Source organism: Mizuhopecten yessoensis, unplaced genomic scaffold (genome assembly GCF_002113885.1).
Source record: "Mizuhopecten yessoensis strain PY_sf001 unplaced genomic scaffold, ASM211388v2 scaffold8841, whole genome shotgun sequence".
Classification (NCBI taxonomy): domain Eukaryota; kingdom Metazoa; phylum Mollusca; class Bivalvia; order Pectinida; family Pectinidae; genus Mizuhopecten; species Mizuhopecten yessoensis.
The window spans coordinates 1,188,354-1,210,761 of NW_018407749.1; the positions used below are offsets into that span (position 1 = coordinate 1,188,354).

At 34.8% G+C, this 22,408-nt stretch overlaps 2 protein-coding genes across 2 annotated transcripts; both read right to left on the reverse strand.

Moving 5' to 3' along the window:
- Nucleotides 1-450: 450 nt before the first annotated feature.
- LOC110456743 lies at nucleotides 451-9,751 on the reverse strand. The gene is made up of 3 exons (XM_021507673.1): nucleotides 9,682-9,751; nucleotides 5,101-6,171; nucleotides 451-2,956 (listed from the first exon to the last, which is right to left on the reverse strand). Exons 2-3 carry the CDS (start codon nucleotides 6,099-6,101, stop codon nucleotides 2,653-2,655), a joined length of 1,305 nt encoding a protein of 434 aa, XP_021363348.1. The 5' UTR covers nucleotides 6,102-6,171; nucleotides 9,682-9,751; the 3' UTR covers nucleotides 451-2,652.
- Nucleotides 9,752-11,405: 1,654 nt separating this feature from the next.
- Nucleotides 11,406-16,320, reverse strand: LOC110456788. The gene is made up of 2 exons (XM_021507751.1): nucleotides 16,067-16,320; nucleotides 11,406-14,071 (listed from the first exon to the last, which is right to left on the reverse strand). Exon 2 carries the CDS (start codon nucleotides 14,042-14,044, stop codon nucleotides 13,505-13,507), a length of 540 nt encoding a protein of 179 aa, XP_021363426.1. The 5' UTR covers nucleotides 14,045-14,071; nucleotides 16,067-16,320; the 3' UTR covers nucleotides 11,406-13,504.
- Nucleotides 16,321-22,408: the final 6,088 nt, after the last annotated feature.

A 22,408-nucleotide genomic window follows, 5' to 3' on the forward strand; every position in this document is an offset into this window, starting at 1 on the left:
TGATTGGCATCCCATTTCAGCATTTATTCCTAGTCATCGCTTCAGTGCTAGAACCAATAGGTCAATGATGTGGAAGTCTTTCCTTCAACACCTTTTTACATACCAAATATTTCTTGCATACTAACACACATGTTTAAAGACAAATGCACAATTCAATAGTTTGGTTTCTACACTAACACATTACGAGAACCACAAATTGCCCCATTTCTTTTCTAAACATCGTTGTATAAGTAGCAGAAGGGAGGCAACTCTGATACACTTATTATTTTGTTGTCAAACTCTCTCACTAGATCATGTTATCATTGATAATATTTTTCAAGTTGATGTTATTGTTGTAAGGGTTTTCCGGTACCCATTTCATTTCATGGACATTAACCGATGTTTCAGATCTTTATGATATTTATCATGCGTTCGTAGATATTTCAAAACAAATAAACATTCAAAGTATTGTAATGCATGTATTTACATTTGCAGATATTCTCATAAGTGAAGTCCCATATTGTACATAACAAGTCAAATTTCCAAGAACGACAGCAATTCAATAATGAAACAATGACAACTCATGTAATTGTGCCATGTTAATATTCAGTAGTAGAGTATATAAAACATAACATAAATAAATGTATTTCGAAACAAACATAAATAATAGAACATCAGATATGTAAAACAAGCTAGCTGAAACGTAGAAGTAAGTTAATCATATATTTGCATATGCTAAATAATGGCAGATTCACTGTACAAAAGAAAATCTATTATACTCATTTACCTGTAGATTATGGCAGATTCTTGGACGAAAAGTATTCTTCAACATGAATGATCTGCGAGAAATTAATATTCTAAGCGTTCTTCCTAACACGTTACATGCATTAAAATACTGATTTAATTCAACACAATAATACCTTGATTATAAAATGGAAATGTACAACATTTAAAAACCATTATACATGTATCACAGTCAAGAGATGATTGCATCATCGTTTAACAGGAAATAAAATATAGAATTTAAGGTTACCCGCCAAGGATGTAGGGGAGGATGGCTAGAGAGACAGAAGAACAAAGGCGACAACTACAGTGACACATATGTGACACACAAACATGAAAAGGAAAGCAGAGATCGAAAAATAGAAAGACAAGAAATTCTATCTTCGAATCCCAATCCATGTCTCAATTAGTTGTCGGTATTGTGACGTCACAATACATACGATTGCTTGCCGTAAAAATCACAAATCACAAATCACGAATGAAATCATAATCATTATTGATTCTGCAGCAATCCATACTTTTTCAAAATGTATTAACGTTTTCTTTTTAATTAACAAATGACATTTATAAGAGGAAAAAAATCCTTTTGCCTATATATATTAAAATTCAACCATCAGATAATTTTTACGCCAATGAATAACCCTTCAAGAGATACTTCCTCCATTTACCACATACTTGGAAAAAGTCACTTAAAATTAACTTTGTGGAGACAGTAGATCACAAACAAATGTACTGAAAAATAAGGTAATTGTTTTTAAAATTACGTTATTTTTGTTTAGAATTATAAACTGATCAATCAGAAACCAGTACAACTGTTCTTCTTCTTCTAAACGGTACATTTTGACAACTCTATAAATACTAATGAGGCATTTAAAACGAGACAATGTGGTTAATTACCAGCGAAAACAATCGGAAATATATATAAAAAAAAAACAACAATATCTGCTGCAATATATCATAGAAAACAAAAAGAATTGACACGTAAAAGCAATAAGGTGAAACGGTGATATTTAGTTCTCTATTAACGTTAAACAACTTAAATCAAATCAGTTTGCTAAGAAAAAATATTGTATTTGCTATATATGCATTTATATAAAGTGGACGGATTTATTCATAAAAAAATATCTGAGTAACAGTACAAAACAAACAAAAATATGCCATTTTTGTGTATAAATCATGATACATTGGAAGTGTAAAAAAAGATCTACCGAAATACCTTTACTTGTAAGATTAGGTGAAATTCACTACTTTCTGATAAGTATCCTATGTTAACTTCATTTGTGTTTTTGCATTTGTTTAAACATAAACAGAGTTTGGTATTGAAAATAATTGAAAATATTCCGCCACAAAATACCCCTATTTAAACGTGGATGAGTTCACAAAAGCGCCTTGCTTTTGTTCACTTTTTTTCACTTTTTAGTATTCATTAAGTGAGTATTATAATTATGTAAGAATATCTGAAATAACAAAATGATTCACCTATACATTTTTTGTAAAAAATATTTTACCTGTTATTAAACATATGGAGTACAGTTTGTGATTGCCTTTTATTCGAATAACAGTCAAGAGGAGACAACCCTTACTATACACAAATCTATAGACATTGCATTTACTAGGAGGATGACAGCCAAAGATGTTCGATGTATTAACGTTATCTAAGAACACCATACAGAAAAACTTGAGTAAAATCATATCGCTATCTCAAGAAATTGTTTTAGATGAATAAACTTTCACTATAATTATGCTAAAACACAGAGCCATTTCCGTATCCGTATGCTCCGTGGTTTTGCAATCATTTATTGAAGATGAAAATTGCGGCACAAATATGTAATGCAAAATTTAAAACATTAGCATTGCAAATATGTAAAATGAGCAGATTAATAACTATTTCTACTCATCCTGGCTCCTAGAGGTGTACTGAGCAAGAACAGAATCAGCTGATCCTATGCTGTTAATGGAATCGGTAGAACCTGACCGCTGTACGTCATTTAAGTGATGTTCTCCGTCACTCTGAGATTGATGGCGCCCTCTAAGCACAGGCGGTAACACACGCGTCGGCTTGGCATCATTAGAATGGTCAGTGGAGCCATGTCTCCTTACAGGTTTAGATGCCCTTTTCTTTTTTCGTCGTTTCTTCTTTTCCAACGAATCGTCATGTTGAAGTAAACTTTGATGGGGCGACCGAGTGGATTGCCTAGTTTTAGATTAAAAAACAGCTGATCATAACATACGATGCACTGCTATATAATGACAAGGAAAATGAAATATAAGGAGATGAATGTTCAAGGGATAACGTTTTTCTACATAAAGACATGAACAGATAATCATCCGGCCAAAACAAATTGGGACAAGGAATGGTCTATTGCGACGTCAATATGAGAAAATGTCAAGGCATCAGTGACGTCACAATTGATAAAAAACAATTGTTATTTTTCACAGTTAACCCGCCTCTCTGACTGGTCGGTCCAGTTGGAACATAACGAAACAAATGTTGTTTGTTACATTAGAAAAACATCCTCTTTATTTTGAATGTAAACCCTTGTATTTCAAATACAGTGTATTTAAATTGTATTAAATGCATTTATCAAAACAAGTTTGTGTGTGGGAATAACTGAGTATGGCGTACATTTCACTGTGATCCACTTAAGCAACCCAAATGTGTTAGCATCTTTGTAGGTTTTTTTTGCTGGATGTTCTAAAAGAGTTTTGCTGGTTATTGGTCCCAACATCCAATGACTTTTTTTTTTGGTAAACTTTTATTTATTGAGGATTCAGTCATACAGCTTTAACACTTCATCACAGAAACCATTATTATCTAACCCAGACCATGTCACACGCCAATCATTACAGAAATAGTAAAGCATTATTCATGAAATTTATAATGGATCTTTTAAAAATGTGAAAATATTCTAGAAAGGAGATAAATGTTAATGAAACGAAGCATTGCTCTTTAATACGTAATTATCAAATTTTGTTATTGCAAATTTACAAAACGTTTACATTTCAAGTAATTTGTAGGTCCAAACAGGCACTCCTAATTCGGTTTGAGATAAAAACGAATAACTAATGTCTCAATTAATGTTTGTAGTTCAACCGCTTGCTATGGTTTTGAAGAACAAACAGAAATGAAAAGAACGAAGTTTGCATTATAGTCAGAAAAAAATCTCCCATCATCTTATTATCGATCTTCAAATTTAACAGTAATTACATGGTCTTAGGCATGACCCATTACCACAACGATGCTTCCTTTGCTAATTAGAATGGAATACGTTATGTTTGTTCCTTGTGAGCAAGATTCAAATCGACTTCGGTGTTTTTATGGTCTGCATCAAGCTAAAAACCAATAAAGATTCTTCAAGCTGCGCTAAGATCGTGCAGGCGAATACTCGGACAAGTGAAGCACAACAATGCCCACATTTCAATAACAAAGGATAAAGATTCTCCTTGTATCGACAAGTGTGCGACCAATGGAATAAGAAGTTATCGATTTTAACCTGCGATCTAATATGTATTTGAAAGACATCAAGCCTATGGTACTTTAACTGTTGTAGGACTAAATGCTAAAGAGTGTATCTTGTAAATTGCTTATTTGTGTTCATCAAAATAAATTTAAATTTGCTCTACAACCAACTATATGAACATTACCAGCAGAAATGCATTTCATTTAAGTATGACAGCAAAAACTCTAGTGACGTAACACTTGGTTTACTTATAACGTCATATATTAACCTTGTTCAATGAGAGTCTTGTTGCTTTTCTTTAGATAACATGGACAATGCCCCTGCGTCAAACGCTCCAATGACTACGATTAATTATGGGCGCCATTTTTAATTTTTTTTTAATTTTCATGCCGGTATGAATGCAAATCGGTTATATTTCATATTAAACATGGGTGTAACCGATTTGCGTCCATACCGGCATGAAAATTAAAAAGAAAAAAATCATTGCCTACAATTACGTGTATGCTGGAATGATATTTTACGAAACTAACAGATTTTATAATTGAAGTAGAGCACTTTTATTTACATAGTTGTGTATGGTTGATAAGAATGGGTTTTTCAATGCATACAGACACAATTGTAAAATGATGTCATGAAACGGACGAATAATAATTACATATTAATCCTTTTTGTTGGCCCGGATGTAAGCGTGTTGGGGGGGGGGGGGGGGGGGTTCTTAATGTGGGGAGAAACTGGAGTACCCGGAGATAAACCCCCGTGGTTGGGCAGGTGACACGTCCGATCGGGGAATCGAACCCGACCGCTTTGTGAAATCAAAGTGCGCTATCCACTGCGCCATCCGAACACCCATGTATGTTAAACGTATAGGCCATCTTACCCAGAGTTGGTTTCCTCGCCTGTTGAACTGCCGTTCTCGAGATTCGAAGAAGACAATGGCCGCTCGTTCAGTTGGAGTTTTGGGAGAGGCCTTGACATGGTGGTATCCTCACAATCACTGGCAGCATTGACTATTCCAGTGTCTACTACCTTAGACTTTTGTTTGGATTTCTTCTTCTGACGCCACTGTTGAATTTCATCTAGACATGGTTCATCACTGGGTTGTTTTGAACGCTTATGTGATCTTGATCTATCTAGGGGAAATCTTTCGTCAACATTACTATCATTTGTGTGTCGACTCTCTCCTCTACCTAGGGAATCAGCTGAACTCTTCCTGTTACGTTTTTTCTTAATTATGACCGACTCAGACTCACTTTCTGTTTCCTCTATTGACGAATCATCTTGCACAATGGAAGATCTTGATAACCTTCTATCTTTTCGAATGGTATCTCTAGAGTTTCGTCTATGGTCGGTATCACCAGACCTACTTTGCGTATTCTCCTTCTGATGTGTTCCATTACAAGTTCCTTCGAATTGTTTTGAAGAATGACCTGCTACCTGTCCAGATAATGCAGTTTGTCCTTTTTTCGGATGACTTTCCTGATGTCTAGACGTATTCCTGGTGACCCGCTCCTCAGGTCCAACTCTTGCACCAGAATAAATATTGTTTATTTTCATTTGCTGAGATTCCTTTCTATGATTGCGTAAACTCGTAACAGACTGAAGTGGTGTTAAATGCATTTCAATATCTGGTCCTATGGTAGGTTTCCAAAGCATTCGTAACATGCATCCAAGAATTAATAGTATCACAGCTGTTGCTAGGAAGAGGATTCCAACGATATGTATAACGCCGTATGTTTCGAATGTCGTATCCTCGCTAAACGCTACTAACGTTATCGTTAAGCCCGGGATAGTAAGAGGAATCGCGAAGGTGATCATACAAGGCCCAAGCATGGCCTTTATCTGGTCATTCCAGTACCTCTTCTTGTCAGCCGCTTCCATTTCGTATGATGTGATCACAATACACCTTTTTATGTATTCAAGTCATTACATTGTCTCATATACCCTGCAACTACAAAAAGTAATCAATATATGAACGGATAATGCATACATGCTTTCCCTTTCTCATTACATCGTCTTTTAAATATATAAACTCAAGTGTAAGCTTTGTGATCAAAGAAACGGTAAGAAGGGCACTAAATGCATTGTCCATTATCAATGTAAGACTTCATTAAACCACTAAAAATAGTATTACTTCCTATTTGCTTTTCATTAGATAGGAACCTGTTAAACGTTTCACAAACAACTTCTAAATATAAATCCTTTATAATGCCTGCACTGTATACTACATTATTGTATATAGACCTTAATGCTATTGTGTCGATTTGGCTTATGGTTTCATTGACTTATGGTTCACAAAGGAGTTTGGGCCCGAGTATTATAGTATTTGCTATGAGTGGAGGTAATCTAAAAAGCATATATCAATACCTTACCACGCATTGACAACCGAACAGCTCATACAAAAACACAATCATCATCAGAATCAGTAAGCGATGCAACTTGAGGAATTCATTGTGAAGATTTTGTTTGCATTTGATCATTTTGGCCTTATTTTTTAGCACACAGACAAAGTGTAGGACAGGAAGGTCGTTAATCAAAACTTCAGTACAGAATCAGCGTGCCAGCTGATCCCGTAAGGAGAGTTCTACACCTTAAACTACGAGCCAGGATTGCACGGTCGATGCTGCCCTGTGCATTATTAATGCCATTAGGGAGTTTGATTCCTACAACTCATTAAAGAACTATAGATTGATACTTATATTGATTACAATGCTTGATTTAGCAGAAATGTATCTGATGTTTTAAAGAAATGTTTGTTCAACTTTGAATTATCTTAATACTATCAAAAATATGTTAATTGACGATAGATTTATATACCGATTACCTAATTTAGTAATGGTTCATTTTATATCGGTACTGATTGATTATTTTATCTATTAACAAGTCTATTAAGAAACTGATTGATTAATCGGTATAAGCTAACTTTGTCTGATATTGATTGGTTATTATTGATTAAATATTGATAGTAACTACATTTTGTTATTAATTTTACATAGCTAATGACAGGTATCAATAATTAATTTCATAATGATTGGTCAATCCATTTGGAAATAACTTTATATTTTTACATATTAATTATAATAGTTACACGACTTCATATTGGTAAAATTCAGATTGTACCGCTGAAATCAACATTAACTGCTGCCCTTCAAAGATCGACTTGTTTTGTTTTTGTTTTCTGCTTTTCATGAAATTGATTGTAGTTAAAAGTTAATCAGAGCTGATAACAAAATCTTTCATTTTCGTCTTCAAAAGCAAGAAATATTATCATAATTTTATTCTCTTGAACTTGGACACTAAAGACTATTTAACTACAGCCGGTTACCTTGAATTTAACTTGCAACTTGGTCATTTGGATTTTCTTACTACTAAGGTATATGATAAGCGTGAACATTTCGATTTTAAAAAACGACTTTTTCCCTTTCTTGATATTAACATACGTTGCAGTTAATTATGTATTCACGAAATTGCTCTACATATCGCCCTTTCATTTGTAAATATCGAAGGTAGACAAACACACTATCCATGTAAAGGTCCGAGAGATGCCAATAGAAGAAAAGTACATGTATTGACAGGTTTTCTGGTCGCCATCATAAGCTCATAGGGAACAATCCTATTTTCTTGTGTAATCTGAAGGTCGATGTTTCAGATCTTGTTCATCAGTGCCTTGTTATTATGTTGTCACTATGACTTTTCTCGTTTAGATTACGTCACTTCCATTAGGTTTGACCTCGATTTCTATGTAAATATGTCCTTTGTTCATGTTTCGCCCTAGTTTCATCGATTTTGAATTTGAACTATAGTGTTGCTCTCACTTCAATATTCTCTTGTTGTCTTCCTATTAATATTTTTAATAATTTGATTATCAAGTGGTGCGAAGCCTTATATATATATCGCCTTATATGAGGGATAATATATATATATATATATATATAATATTGGTACATGATAAATATTTTGTTAATCAATATTTTAAATGATCACATCTGAATGTCTCACTTCCATTCCATTGTGTATTATATCTTTAAGAGCATGCAATGGATTGTAAAACTGATATCGCTTGAATGTACGTGGGTTAAGGTTGGATTACAGGATATTTGAGTCATCAATGCTGAACAATGATACATGACATTCACCGGGTCTTCGTGCTTTGAACCGTTATTGATTATTTGAAGTAAAACATGTTATAGAACGTGCTTGTGTCGGATATTCTCACGTTATCAATGTCAGGAAAACTGATATTAGTTGGAGGTGTTTTTTATTTCAATTTGTTTAGGTATCAGTATGAACATTAATATGTACAGTATAATGTCCTAATGATTGTTTTTTTTTCAATTTATCTGATATTAACCTTTCAATAAAAAGAAATTCTGACGAACTATTTTGTTATTGTGGATCAGTAGTGTCATTGTAACAAACCTTTATATATTATTGGGCGTGACTATAGTTTTATATGTTAAAGGATTTAACGTGTAATATCATAACACGCATATAGTTCTGTTGTTGAGTTTATGATGTCGTATAGTGGTAAATACATCTCTTTTTAGCGTTTCACTGTACTACATGGTTGGCTTCTATAGCAACTTTTATATGCACTGGATATATGTTATTCTTCTATAACTATTGCCATTTTGTTCTTTTTTTTGCCAGACGTTATTGAAATATACTAATCACAACGATAAAAAAAACTCATCATATCGGTTAACATTAGCTGGTTCCTTACATATCGGAGCACATTGCGGGAGCGTTGTGATAAATATTATCCAATCAATTTTGTACATGACACGGGTAAAAAGTATTTGAGATTACTTTTATGAAATAAATGTTAGGTACCAATTAAACCTCCTTTTAAACAAATCGAGTTTGCGAATAATAAACAGTTTAAAAAAAACATAGCTAGCAATATTATTTCGATAACGAGTTTTTCCTATGCCCACGGCAAAATAAACCTCCCTGAACGTAAAAGTTGTTCGATCCCGGCCTGGTGGTTTACGTACATGTTGTACCCGTGTCTTTACTGACTCCCATTCAACCTGTGGTTATATGATCTAACTGGCAAACCACCAGAATGTCAGCCTATTCACACTGCTGTCAGCTTGGGTGGTCCACCCCTTACTCTGATGAATTAGCAAGCGTTGTTTACATCTAAATATTTTATAATATACTTTGTAAAGGTATTGTTTCAAGTTTTCTTCAAAATCGTCTAGCATTGCCATTCCATTTTCCAGAAATGCTGAAATTTCTGTAAAAGCGATTTTATATTTAGAAATTGCTTAAACTAGGTTACACGTAGTAATGTATACCGGGTTACAGTGCTGACATCAAATGTCATCTATGTTCAGGACAGACTACAATACACAGAACAATTGAATGTTAGACAATGGAAAGGCCACTTACATAGACAAAGGAGACCATGCTACCTGAAGACTAACAGTAAATACCCAACATAACCACTTCTTACCTGTACAGGTCGTAGTAAATGAATACCCACACTGCTCGCCATCTTGTACACACATACATGTACATGTTTGATATAAACCAGGATTTGTGTATAGCACGTCACTGACCCGGAACAAGGGAAATACCCTTCATGTTTAAACAGGTAGAAAATTTCAAACACACTGAATTTATACCAGGCTAACTCGTCTACTAAAGGTAGGTAACTCCTAAGACAACCAGTGCTTCGGTCGTTCATTACTCAGCTAATAATTATTGATGAGGATGGAGGGTGGAAATTAGACTATTGATGTTTGTGTTACGGTCTAGGTATACACTGAAGCAGCTCCCTGAGGAGTCATAAAATCATTTTCATCTCAGACAAGACTGTAACATACAATGTGTATCGGGTCTTTGTTACATTCGAACAAACCTCTCTATTGGGAAGGTTTTATTGCCGCCTTCCAACATGTGGGTTATATAAATCTGTATAACAACAAAATATAAAATGTTTAATTCTTTGGTTTTGGCTTGGATTTAGCTATCTTAGACTTGTAATACCTAAACATTTCAGCCCTAAACATTTCTTATGATATTTAATTGGTTAAAACATGCATATATAAAACATTAAAGTCGGCTTTCATGTACTTAATTGTGGTCATGGAAAGCCATTAAACCGTCGTGAACGTTATTAATACAAGATATTCGCAAACATTTTTGTTATAGAAAGGAAACACTTATATGCTTTTGTTTTGTTTAAATTTGTCTAAATAAGCTAATATTTGCAAGATATTTGTATTTGAAAACGGCTTTCTTGCGATGTAATAAATCAATTAATATTTTGTGAAATGTTAGTGATTTTTAAACTATCATTGAAAACCCAAACAAATAATAGTAAATGATAAACAAAGGCGTTAAAATTCATATTGAATTACATACAGGTTGAAATGCCTGCATCAACTAATTTAAGCACATATTAATGTATTTAATTATTTTAAGCAACTTACTGTGCTTTTAAACGATGCACTCAAGAATTCTATCCATCACTAAAGAATCCCCCAATTCTATACATGAAGTAAATCGCATAAAATATGTCTTTTGCAGGGATTAACCATGACAATGTATTTTATCTTTCATGTGTATCAAAAGGATCCTCTCTAATAAGGTTCATTTAAAAGTGATCCAATTTATTCTTGGCGGGTCATTGATGTATTTCCATCATATGAAGATAACGTTCACCGATTTAAACTTAAAAAAAACATGATTCTTTTAAGATTGTATTTCCTTGACAACTGGTGTTTTTTTTGTTTTTTTGTTTATATCAGAGACATCAATTAATTAATCAGTTATATGATATCATGTCAGGCCATGTTTAACTCTTTAGTTAAAGTGATAAAATAATCAAAACACGACGAAATTCAATAGGTTGTACAACAATTTTTTATTTTTAGATTCAACTGAACAATCGATATTGCACATCACATCACGAGCCTCCCTTTGATTAGTTAGTAAATTGGCTTCATCATGTAAATTCAGACAAGTGCTGCATCAGATCAACATTGATAGCGTACTTGCACACAGACATTTTATTGACACAATGCGAAAACACATTCTGGATACTTGAGCAATGATATAACTATTCCGTCTTTTCGTATTGCAGAGTTATCTGCTTATGTGAGCAGGTATTGATTGTAACGTCAGTTATTTGTGAGAGTAACGTCATCACTTTTTTAGAAAACGACGTAATTTTCTAACACAAACCAATGACGTAACAATCAATACCTGCTCACAATAGAAGATAACTCTGCAATAAGCAAAAACGGAATATCATTTATGACGTCGTATTAGCTCACACATTACTCATTGGTATACAAATGTCTATCAGTGAAAATCCGAACCCTACATTAGATGACTTAAAGTTCGATACCCTAACATTAAAGAGTATAGCCAATATTGCACGAGTGCACAGCTCAATGCCTAGCTTATATACATTGATTTACCATAGTAAATACTCAACAGTTGTCAGCTGTATCCAGACTGACATAAGCTCATTTTAAAACATCTTATTAAGCTTACACGGTTTCAGAAATTTTCCACTTTGTACATGTGAAACAGCTTACACAAAGGTAACTTTTTGCACTCTTAAACAGGATTACACGAGATTCGCTTTTCAACTCTGAAATAGGCGTACACGTGGTTAACATTTACAAATTTTCAAGAGCTAACACAAAACTTATTTTCGAACACTTACATGGATTTTTTAATTCGCCTGTATACACTAACAGGAACGTCAATTAAGCACTGGTAGCTTTACTAATATACACTGAAATAAACAGTATACAAGTACGTAAAGCTTTACCGGAGCTTAAAATAAAACTATTTTCATGTTTGATTACATCAGGTCACAGTAAGTAGTAATACACTCGTAGTTCACTAGTAAGACTTGCAATAGCTTATACAGAGCATTCGGGTTAAGGATGTAAGGACAGGTGAATCCACATTGTTCCCGATGTGAGAAGAATAAATCTTTCACTCCTAGCGGGGTGATATAGGGGATCACAACCCGAGGGTCGAGATTCTCCATCTCGCCTCAAGGGAGTGAATGATTCTATTTCTCATACCATGTTGACTCTGTCAAATTTATTTAAATTGCCGTCAAAACAGGTTCGATAAATTTTTGACGTCAATGTATTGTTTGCGTGACGTCATACACTTATGAAGTGGGAATCCTCCGTCTCAACCCTTGGGTGAGGCATGGATTTCTCTCCCATAAGCCATTAGATATCCACACTTCCGGTCAGGGAAAGATATACCTGATTTATACAAGGGTAAAGACAGAGGGATTCCCTTGTCATAATATTTGCATTACATCTTCTGTCTTCTGCTGCTGCTGTTGTGACGTCATTGCATCAACAATGCAATGACGTCACAACAGTAGCAGAAGACAACTCCGATCTTAAATTATGAAATTATGAAACCAACTTTAGCGTTTAAACTTAAATACCACTGGTATTTCGTATTGGAAAAGGGTAATCATTCCCTACTGTTAGAGTTAAACAGAAAAAATTCATCCGATGGGGATTCTTAAATGTCTCGACCAAAGCTTTATGTCCGGCCCTCGGTAGAGTTGCGGAAAAGACATTTAAGAATCCTACCCCGAGGTTTGATATTTTTTTGTCTTACCTCCAAGGTGATGAAAGATTATTTTCATCTCACACCAGGATGAGACTAAAGGATTGCCCTGCAGCGTCAACATTGAATTGATAATTTGTTAGGGTCAACAGGGTAAGAGAAAAAGAAACATTTACCCCTTTAGGAACGGGGCAAGCCTCGTGTTTAGCAACTTTAAAATCTTCCCTCGTGGGATGGAATTTCTCTATGTCACTCTAAAGGGAGTGAAATGCTCTATTAAGCTAATACTAGTAAGATTTAAAACAGGTCACACAGAACCTAACAATTAAGGATTATATTAGCTTACATTTGTAAGACCTCAACTAGCTCACATATAACTTAACAATTACTGATTGCATAAACTTATACTTGGTTCACCATTATACTCCGACATGGGCTCATACAAAGTACAGCCGTATATAAAGCTAACAGAACGTATGCATTGCTCACAGAAGCATATCCTCATTTCACTCATAGCTTACTAGCAAACATTTATATCATCTCATACACAAATTATTGTTAGCTTATTTCACAACGAGTACGGTGAAACTACCTTCAATTCACATAACTTGTTTTCATTTCAATTTGCCCCTCACACATAACTGGTATATCTATGGGCGCCCACACGTGGTTCATGTAGTACACGATGGCAGTTCTTGTCCTGTAAACCAAGGCTGCTAGACCTCCTCGCACTCATGTGGCTCGATTTTACAGTTTCGAGACGGAATCATATTCGCAAGAGATTCACTAATGACGCTTGAACTTCGTTTAAATTGTTGAAATAACGACTCGTCCCCACTTCGTCTGACGTTGTCCCTCGTAATCTCTACAACACTGCTATCCTCTTTACTAGCATTATCTTTTTCCTGTAGGAATTCTGTTTGAAGCTCAATACTCTCTACCTCATACTGTTGTTTACGGGTTCGTCTGATCGACAGCACCTCTGCTAGAACGGCTCCGATTATAAACATTACGAATGCTACCACAATGAACACGGGTCCAGTGATCCGGAAGGATGGAATGGTGTCTTTTCCGACTATTTCCGAGTATGCAACAAGCGACATGGCAAATCCTAGGATGGCTAATGGTATTCCAATGACAAAGATCACAGATCCGATACCCCTTCGTTTCTCTATTCGTTTCTGTCGTTCACGCTGTATAAGCCACGCAACATGCAGATCGACTGTCTCATCCGTTTGAAATGTTGATGATTTCATTGTAATGACCCATGCTCAGGCAAATATCTGAAAATATCAAACAGTATCCCGGAAGTTGATCGATGGGCGACGTGGCAAGCATTGCGCAATCAAAATTGTCTCTAATGAGATAAAATTAAGTTACTTCAATTAGAACAACATTCAAAACGTCAACAATGGATTCGTGTTAAATTATTCATATAGCATATATGTCATACTGGCTGGAGCTATTGTTTGATAGTCATCAGAAAATTCAGGATCGATATACACGTACGTTACAACCAACTTGGGAGTTAAGGAATATAATAGGCTTATACCTGAAACCAAGCATGCGCAAATACAGTATAAAGTAAAACAGCGTTATACAATGTACGGCAACCACATGTCAAACACAATTTTGCCATTAAGATGGGTTTGGCAATACGTCTAAATATCGACGAGACATATACAGATTGTGTCAACAAGGGGTAAGAGAAATTTGGATATACTAGCGGTAAACGCGATATAAAATGAAAAAGGTGGCATTATATCGAATGTCACAGTATATAATTGATATCCCTACTATGCAACCAAAACCTAACTTTAATACGCATGTCATATGCAATGTACAATTAACGATAACAATCTATTGATATCCTTCGCTATCTTTATTCGTAAGAATACATTTATAGTTGAATATTGTAGATGACATGTATTGAAATAGGACGATTTACAATTTAACGGCAATGATGATTAATGCCAAACCATTGAGTAACCCCTATATAGATCAAATAAGTAGCAGATACACAGCATTACATGAACTTTAACACAACAACCCTATATATTTGTATTACAACTATCGAGACACAACAACTGTATGCATTATACACACTACCCTATGATAATACGCAACCATACTTTAGAAACATTAACAAATAGTGACCTTTTATACATAAATACAATAACACGCAATTAAATAGAAATACAACATCACAAAACACCATCCGTAAAGATACAACATCATGACAAACAACCCATATTGATTTATAACATCACGGTGCACAACCCATATTGAGATGCATGTACAACATTCCCCATACAACACCATCATATCGATAAAAATAGCACCATACACCATCCCTATAGAGATTCAAAATACTGCAAAGAAATAATAACATGATACATGAACTCTACACAGATTCAACACATTTAGAACTGAATAATAACATTACTGTACAGCACCCTTACAGAGATACAACATCACGATACGACATCCTTACAGAGATACAACATCACGATACGACACCCTTACAAAGATACAACATCACGATACGACACCCTTACAGGTATACAACTTCACGATACACCACCCTTACAGAGATACAACATCACGATACGACGCCCTTACAGAGATACAACATCACGTTACCACACCCTTACAAAGATACAACTTCATGATACACCACCCTTACAGAGATACAACATCACGATACGACACCCTTACAGAAATACAACATCACGATACAACACTCTTACAGAGATAGAACTTCACGATACAACATCCTCACAGAGATAAAACACCACAATACGACACCCTTACAGAAATGCATCACCCTTAGAAATACACATTACAATACCATACCCACACAAGGACAGGGGGTACAACATTACAATACAGCACCCGTACAGAAATGCATCACCCTTAGAAATATACATTACAATACCATACCCACACAAGGATAGGGGGTACAACATTACAACACCGTTACGTAGATACAACACCGACAGAAGTACGGGTTTACACGTCGCCCCAGTGGTGATAACGATATAAACCACCAGGTCTCCACACCACTGCTCTCTGTGTAATAGCACCAGTGTATCGACTATAAATGTGTATTGATCAGTGAAATCAATGAAAGAAACCATGAAAGATATCTATTGGAACTCCCATAGTCCATTCACAGAGAATGATGCATACAACTATCCCTATAAATACTGCGAGTGCTAGTGACGGTTGCATCTTGTCAGTGACGTTTTAGGTGTTATTAGTGCACAGCTACTTACCTTCATGCAAAGCGCTGGATTAGGACATTTCCCACATGACCTCCTGTGTGCTGTTAGAATGTTCGTTTTCATACCTCATGATGATGTCTGAATCCTCCCAGCGAGCCAGGCAAACAAATGCATGAGAATGTTTATGCCAAACCAGTCCAATACACCACACTAGGCATCGATCCTTAAAGAATATCCATAGAAGGACGAAACCAAAGTACAGCGTCACCAGCCTGTTAGCCTGAGCAGCATGGCGACCGCCCACCACACACAAAACCGAAGTCTGCAAATGAACAGTGACAGAAAATGGATTTGATAGGCATTCTAGCTGTGTTACGTTTGTGAATTTCCAGTCAACAGTTTTCTCTCCATGACCTTTTCAAATATGTCTTGATCTGGTATTGTTGGTACTCATTTAAGCCGAGTAGAATATAGATACTAGTTTACAAGTTTGCTGTACATAAGGACTTCCATGTCTCCAAATAAATTCTAGAAAGTTTATCAAGGTAGTTAGAAAAAGACTTTACCACTATTTAATTTTAGCGAACATGTACAATTGAAGGGGTGACTAAGGACCTTACTGTATAGATAACCTTTGTTATCTAGTTAATGAGCTAGAACAATATGTACGTAATCCCTTTGGAAGGTCACAAATTATGTTAGAGATATCCAGATAACGTCTAATGACATTCAACAGAGTATACGATAGGACAGAAGAGATACCAGCTCGTTCTACACGTTCCATGTGTAATAATACGGAACGGCTAGAGACCTGTTTAATAGGACCAGCGGGAGCTCTGGGGGTATTTCCAGTTCAACCCATACACGACTCATATCGTAACAGTACAGTATGTATCAAAGCCAACATTCTGATCGATAGTGCGATCATTGCTATCATTCTGGATATATGTGTCGAATTACCATAATTATCATATCAATGTGGAGTGTCCGTTAGTTTGGGGTTGTTACGTCCTTGCAACAGCAATGGACATATAAAGACGGTGTTTATTGAGATGTACTTCTCAACGGACACTTTAGTTTGTTATCTTATTGAAATGTCATAATCAGGACATGTAAGTATGAGTCTCCACCCGATTATAATATACTCAAAACGGATTTACAAATACTTACCGCCACCCATATAAGGAAAACGTCAAACAGGAGGGCAGTTATTACCAATAATTTACAAGTAGGCCCGGGGACAGATCTACACACCTTTCTCGCTTGGGTTATTGCCCAAATACAACATCAATAGCGAGTAAATGCCAAGAAAGGCATTAGGAAGAGGTCAGACTAAGTAAGACCTCACAAACCCATCAATGTTGTGTAGTGTTCTCTATAAAAGGCACCAGAGACAATCCCTAATGTTGCAAGGGGGATACATATGATAAGGTATAGTTTCCAAAATAGTATGCTTAATTATCTTTTTCATTTAGTAACAATAAATGTCAATGTCCTGATATAGTAACACATTAAAACCAAGTCACGTGATGTGAAATTAAGTTATTTGGTTATTCTTTTTACTTTTCATTTTTAGAAAACAAAACTTGACAAAACTAGGGCCTTGGAATGACATCTTATTTCCAAAGTATTTTAGTTAACATCGTTGCTAGCTAGTTTAACTGTTTGACAATACCCTGATATTGTAGAAATATATATTGTTCACTGATGTTCGACTACGATCGAAACCTACTAAAAAATCAACTTTGGTGGTTAAGAAGGTTAGCGGATGTCATGTGACGAATGTAAACAATACCCATATAGCCTTAAAAATGTCACAGAGTGACGTCACCTGACAAGATACTTACAAGAGCTGAACTGAACACTACTTATGTTTTTACATTTTACATTTCAGAAGGATAGCAATGCTAATACATGTGTCAAATGTATAACGTCCGTTTGCAGTTCGTTTTTCATTTAATAGAACTTGATAGAAGTGAACAAAAATGCAGGTACGGTAAAATTTGAATTAACTTAAGGTATGGTATTGAAATTAGTCAACGAGATTCAGTTAAACTGGGTTTTTACAATGACATTAAAATACCCGCAGGTCGATGATTTTTCACCGGGTACTCCGGTTTTCCTTCACCACCAAAACCTGGCTCGTTCTTAAATGACCATCGCTGCAAATAGGACGTAAAACACAGACAAAACGAACCAACTTCTATCGAGACAAGACTATGACTTGCTTAGACAAAATAATTCAACAACTAATCATAGTCCTATCTCATATACAACAGAGATCCAAAACTCTATCAAATATTTTAAAAAATTCATATTACATGCAGTAAATAACATAACTTTCCCAAATATGTAGCTTTTCTATCGGTTATTGATATACCATCCCTCAATCAACCAGCACTGTACATGTTACTTTGTTTTTGTGAGGAATTAATTTTGGATTTATTTGTCAGTAGACTTATCCGCAAAATTAAATCATAAGCAATATATTGTAACAAATCTCTCTTATCGAGAATTCAAAAAATCGTGATAATATCTTAGACCAAATGATATATGGTGTATTACAGTACCTGTGTGTATGGGATATGTTTTCGTTATCTGATACTGTTTCAGACTCACTAACATAGTAACAACACTGATGATGTGTTTGAGTTAGGCCGAGTTGTCAAGTTATGTTGTGATATTACTCACTAATCTTTAAGCTTAGTCATCTTCATTTTGTCCCTTATTTAACATTTACATGTATCATGAATACTTACCATCGTAACTTTGTCAATGTATGTTTACATGTTAAAATATTTTGTATGACATATGGTATTTCCACTAACCACTTTATCTGAAGTATTACTTGTTTTGTGTTCAAATGTAGTATTTACATTTACGGTACTGATCTCGTTTTTTTGTTTTATTTACGAGTACTTATATTTAGCATTTTCATATAATACGATTGTCTGTGCTTACAATCATTTAACACTTATCATCTTTATGTTGTCCGTCAGTGTGTGCTTATGTTTACACCTTACACTCATCGGTTTCAGCTAATCACCAAAGAATATTATTCAGAAGAAAACATCCCTATGTGTGAAAGTTCATCTCATCAACGATAAAAAGCGTTGAAAGAGAGAAGGTACACAGACACATAAGTAGTCACAGGAAATTGTACTAACACGTTGAGAAAGGAATGCTAGATATTTATGAGGGAACTTCGACCAGCATCAGATCGCTTCATACAAAAACAAACAAGTTTATCACCAGCGATACGTGCAATGTGTGTACAAGCTTATCTGTAAGAATTGTGAATTGGTTTACATAAAAGAAAAGGGACCGAAACCCATAACGCCTTTGAATGAAACAGAATCCATTAGTAAGACGAATACCAGAAATTGAAATGCACAAACACTTACGATAATCAATAACAAGGACCATGTGAGAAAACAAGTAGGGATTGGGATAAGGCAAGGAAGCTACCCTGATTAAAAACAAATAGGTTCTTTGTATACGTATAACAAAGGCTATGATGCTATGTTCAGCAAGGAAATACTCCCACTGAACTCGCGTCAGTAGTGACCACGGTGTAAAAACTGAGGCTTAGCATCGATCGAATGAACATGCATCTGGTCCTTGTTTAGTGTTTACATGTATTAATCATCGTTTTCATATGAATCACCTCATTTAGCACACCATGATTAACTTAATTGTATACATATTTTGTTGGAAAATTTTGTAAATGTAAATGGTTACATAATAATAAGAATTAGCAATACATAGAATAAATATACAAGATAATCAGATCATAACATAGGACAAAATTAATTACGATTTAAGATTTTGCTCGAACCATCAATACTCGAGAGATAACCGGTTAGCAAAAACACATATATATGTGAACGTTAGTAGGATAACTGTTACTCCGACAGTTTTGCTAACCAAACAGTCAACTTAGTCACTAATGACGCTAGTGCACCAGAAAATACCCCGTGGTTAAGAAGGCGTCACAGACTTGGATAAGTCGGGATGCCTACAACACTTTTCATCAACAGTTTAAAGAAATAGGGACATCAATAATAGATATGACAAAGTCATCATATCCGAAAAGATAAGGAAGAGTAGTGCTTATTATATTTGAGCTTGAAAAGTATGGACACCTGCACAGTCGTATCAAGGCATAAAAGGATAACAGTAAGAGCAAACTAACATTGATGGAGAAGAACCAGCAGACACAGAGGAAGACGGAGGGAAATGTAGTAATACCTTACGTGAAAAGATCTTTCGACCAGCATTAAACCTCTCCAAACCACCAGAAGCGTCTCTCTACATGTATATCAATAAAATAAATATCCCACCAGCAATATGTTTAACTGTACAATTTATGTACAAACTTAGCTATCAGAAGTGTGAATCGATATGCAATGTACATGAGGAAACGGGACGGAAATTCAGAACACGTTTGAATACGCATTGGAAGGAAACGGATTTAATTAGCAACAACAGAAACTTGTTAGAAAGAAAAATAACAGAAAGTAAAATACACAAAAGCCTCACAACGGATCATGTCAATAAAGAGAAACCACGTGTTAAAACAAACATGAGTGAGACAAGTTAACGAAGCCGTCTAGATTGTAAAACAATAGCCAGTTATTAAGATCTACAGACCAGGGGGATTACAGGCTTATCCAGGTTTTCGAGGCCAAGGGAACAAACTCCCGCTATATTAGCGTTACATTTGGGCACGCAGACAGCCCAATAGTGAGGCTGACTTGGCCAAAAGAAGGTTTTTCGTTAACGTATTAATGGAACGAAAATTTACGCATGCATACCTTGTTCGTTATTCGTATTTACATTTATTTCTGTTTTCTGTTTATCTTCATTTTTTATTTTGTGATAATATATACTATTAAAATGATTTTATCTTTATCATTTTCCATATTTTGTGTATATATATACTATTAAATTTATTATCGTTTTTGTTTTCTTAATCAGTGCCAACGTGTTATTTTTAAACTGATCATCTTGATCTTGTCTCTTAGTTTGTAATTACTTAACATCGTTGTCTTTTTTTGTCCTTTTTCTTTAATTAGTCTTGACATGTTATTTTTACACTGTTTAACTTTATCTTGTCCCTTAATTGGTATTGGCAAATGTAATTTCCACGTATCATCTTTTTGTCCCTGGTGGTGTTATTAGCTTTTTGCTTGCTTTATATTTACCATTCATTTATTTAGTCTCTTGTTTTGAATTTAAATACATACATATATATACTCTTATTGTCTCAACATGGTAAGTGTAATTTGTTAACAAAAACATAAGGTGATGCATCATGTTAAAATTATGAACTTATTTAGCTAGATATTCAGATCAAAATTGAAAAACAAATTGGTTTACTTCTCGAGATAGCAATGCACAAGCAATAATCCGCATTGAAATAATTTTATATAGGATTTGTCTCCCCTTTTCCCTTTACCTAAATATCCATCATTGCCTTGAGTAGAAATGGATCCTTCTGAACATAACTTGTCAAGAGACATTTCAGTTTGCATTCTTTTTTTTTAGTAATATGGTAAAGTAAACCTATGTGATTGTTATCATTGGATATCAATAAAGGTACGGCATGCGTGCCTCAGATAGCATAATAAACATCATGATTAAAAAACTCTAAACCACTTGTAGTCGGTTTTTTATACATTAAAAAAAAAAAGAAGAAAAAAGTAGTAATGGGGAAATATTAATAGTGGGACATCTTACTTTTTATTATGTTACTATATGTGTCACTGTTATATTAAATTATCGTTGTAAATAACCTTTATATTATATACTATAACAACGAAAGGTTTATATCATCAAATGTGCTAGTATCATTTTCAGTGATGTAAAACATTTCAGATAGTAAGTGGGGTGTGGGTATCTATCAATAACTGTGTCGGAATGAGCCTTATTATATTTATTTAGTAGTTTAAACTGTTGCATTTAAATCTGTTTTGACAGGTTTATGTATTTGTTGTTCTTCGTTAATTGTTAATATAAGACCCTAACCGAACAGCAAGTGTGACTACATATATATGTACCTGACCCAATGGCAACGGGACTTTTCCAGGCTTTGTTCATGTTTTGGCGACAGATGTCAAATACGATTTGCAAATCCTGAACCAATACATGTCCGTTTTACTAAAATATCCAGCTATGCTCCAAACTTTTCTGAAAAACTGGAGGAAAATCGAATGTCGTTTTGACAGCCAGACAACAGTTTAGCGACAACATACGTTTGCAAGGATCAAGTGTTATTCGGGAAGCGACAGTCGATATTACTTCTTTGACCCATATATATATATATTGATATGTATTTAACTTGCTGGCCTTATTGTAACATATTACAGTCCCATCGTCAAACCTTTTGTG